General features: G+C 37.0%; 1 protein-coding gene across 1 annotated transcript in view; it reads left to right on the top strand.

Moving 5' to 3' along the window:
- Positions 1-1,383: 1,383 nt before the first annotated feature.
- AKAP3 (A-kinase anchoring protein 3) overlaps positions 1,384-2,601 on the top strand; it is a 43,420-nt gene continuing 42,202 nt past the window's right edge. The window contains exon 1 of the mRNA XM_042780442.1: positions 1,384-1,479. Coding sequence (XP_042636376.1) covers positions 1,384-1,479 — 96 coding nt within the window. The remainder of the gene's footprint in view (positions 1,480-2,601) is intronic.

Here is a 2,601-nt window from a genome sequence, read left to right as displayed (position 1 = left end):
ATGAAGATACAAGTCTGCTTCACAAAAATGTTCAGGGACATAGGAAAAGAAAAATTAGCCATCTTATTCCACCTTTCTTATTGAGGTATAGATTTGAGTAGCCATAAAAACAAACCAAACTCACTGCCATCAAGTTGATTCGACTCATAGTGACCCCTCCTTTGGTTTCCAAGGTGGTGTCTCTACAGAAGTAGATTGCCCAACCTTCCTTCTGAGGAGTGGCTGGTGGGTTTGAACTGCCAGCCTTCTGGTTAGCCATCAAGTGCTTTAGGCGCTACGCCACCAGAGCTCCTAGATTTGAGTAAACTTTGTAGTAGAAGAAGTGAAACTTTAGTGTGGAATCTTGGTAAGGGAAATATGACATGGGGAAAGAGGGTGAAGAGAAGCTTCACATACTTACAGATTATCACTGGGCAACTCTAGTAGAGAACCTCTAGTCATCATGATGGTTGGCCATGTTTCCAAAGACTACTAATATACGATATCATGGAAAGTGAATGACAATAAGGCCAAAGGTATAGAATTGAGGCTATTGTGCTTGGAATGACAATGAAAGCAGCAAGTATAGGCAATCCTTTGTTTCAAGAAAAATGACTAAACATGGGAGAAGAGAAAAACTAGTAGCTAGAAGGTGGCTTGGGGTTAAAGAAGACAATTAAGATGACCCCTAGTTTTCTGGCTTGGAATATCAGGTAGTTGGTGGTGCATTTATTGAGATTAGGGAATATAGCAAAGTGTTAGTAGAGCTGTGAAAGGATTCACACCAACAAGGGCATCACTGCATCTGTACTGCCTATGAGGCAGTATGTAATCATATCTCTTCTCCTGGCATTTGGAAGTTTGACTGAACCATGGGGATGAGAAATCCCCCAGGATCCTTGGATAACTGGAGAAGTGATTAATTTTAAGAGCAAGCTATTAGATTTACTGCTAATATGAGTAAGTTGTTGCTCTAGAATTAATTAGAAAATAAAGTATATATTAGTTAAAAGAATAAGTTATGTACAAGAAAATGTAAATTAATTCTATTTTGATCATGTTGAGTTCTTAGGGTTTATTGAAAATCTCAGGGATGGGGAGGGGAGCAGTCAAGCAAGGACACAAAGAGCATGACATAACTGCTTAAGTTCATTCATTTAACAAATATGTATTAAGTATCTATATCATGTAGCCTAGGCATACAAATACATTTAAGAAATCTTCCTGTAGTTTAGAGCTGAGGATGAAGGCATTCAGAATTAAAGTAGGTCTGAAGTAGCTCTTGGGACAGGTCTATATTGAAAGCATTCTTCCTTTTTTCCACACCCCAACCCATCACTTTATTTCTTCTTGTTTTTATATGGCTTGCCCATTTGATGAGCCTTTCTCCTTTTTCTCTTCCAGATGTCAGATAAAGTGGATTGGTTACAAAGCCAAAATGGAGTATGCAAAGTTGATGTTTATTCACCTGAAGATGGCCAACCCCAGGAATGGAAAATGGTAAGGGTCAGCCTCCTTCTAAACAGTAGGTTAGGAAAATGTGGAGTGCTTTGGAAGTAACTTTATTCTTCCTACCACCCTCTCGTTTCAAAAGATGGGATTCTTGAGGGGAAAATGAATTCCTGTAGAACAAAAAGTTGTCATCATTGCAAAAAAATTTAATATTTTGATAAAAAAAATCTTGTCATATGATATTTAATATGTGACATTTGCTGCTATAGCTAATTTACAAACTTACAGCAGTGAAATCTTGTTTAATTTTCAAATAGACAGGGATTAGAAATGAATACCTGCAAGGTTTATAGAAAATATTTCCTGAAATGTAAACTGTGTTAAAATCCTCAGAAAATATACTCTTAGTAGCATTGTTTCTGCCTTCATCATTCAATAAACATTTATTAAATACTTACTTTGTATCAGCCACTGTATCAGTCAAACTCCAGCCAGGAGAAGAAAACCAAAATTTAATGTATAAAAAAACATTATTTGCTAATAAAATATAGTTAACTACTAAAAGAGGTAAAAAAGACTTTAAGAGTTCCAGAAGTAGCAAAAGGAAGGAACTAAGAACTCAGAAAAACTCCCTTCTCCCACAACCAGGCTGCTGAGATGGGCCCTACCAGGCCATCCATTTTATGTCATGATGGAAAACACATACATACCAGAACCAGTAAGACAAACTGATCATACAATGTCCCTTATGTGCCCTGTATTGACAAAACAAATGGCCAAGGAGAAATGCTTATAGGGTTTAGCTCCATGTCATAAAGCAGGAAAAAGAAGAGTGGATTTGAGGTGGAGAGACAATAAATTGATAACGGTCACAGACAAAGTGCTAGATGTCAGAGTCAGAGATATAAAAATAAAGGAGACAGAATTCTCTCCCTGAAGGATCTCATAGTTGAATGGAATCACTATTATAATCTTCATTATCAGTATTAATATTTATCAAACATCTATTTGCATGTAATGTTATATCATCTTCTAATTGTTCAAAATCTCTTTGGTCTATTTATATATGTTGCTGTTGTTGTTATTTGCCATCGAGTCGGCCCCGACTCATAGCGACCCCTCCTTGGGTTTCCAAGGCAGTATCACTACGGAAGTAGGATTGCCCAACCT

This window comes from Orycteropus afer, unplaced genomic scaffold, assembly GCF_000298275.1.
Source record: "Orycteropus afer afer isolate SDZICR_OR568_19922 unplaced genomic scaffold, OryAfe1.0 scaffold00040, whole genome shotgun sequence".
Classification (NCBI taxonomy): Eukaryota; Metazoa; Chordata; class Mammalia; order Tubulidentata; family Orycteropodidae; genus Orycteropus; species Orycteropus afer.
This window is presented reverse-complemented; position numbering and strand designations above follow the sequence as displayed.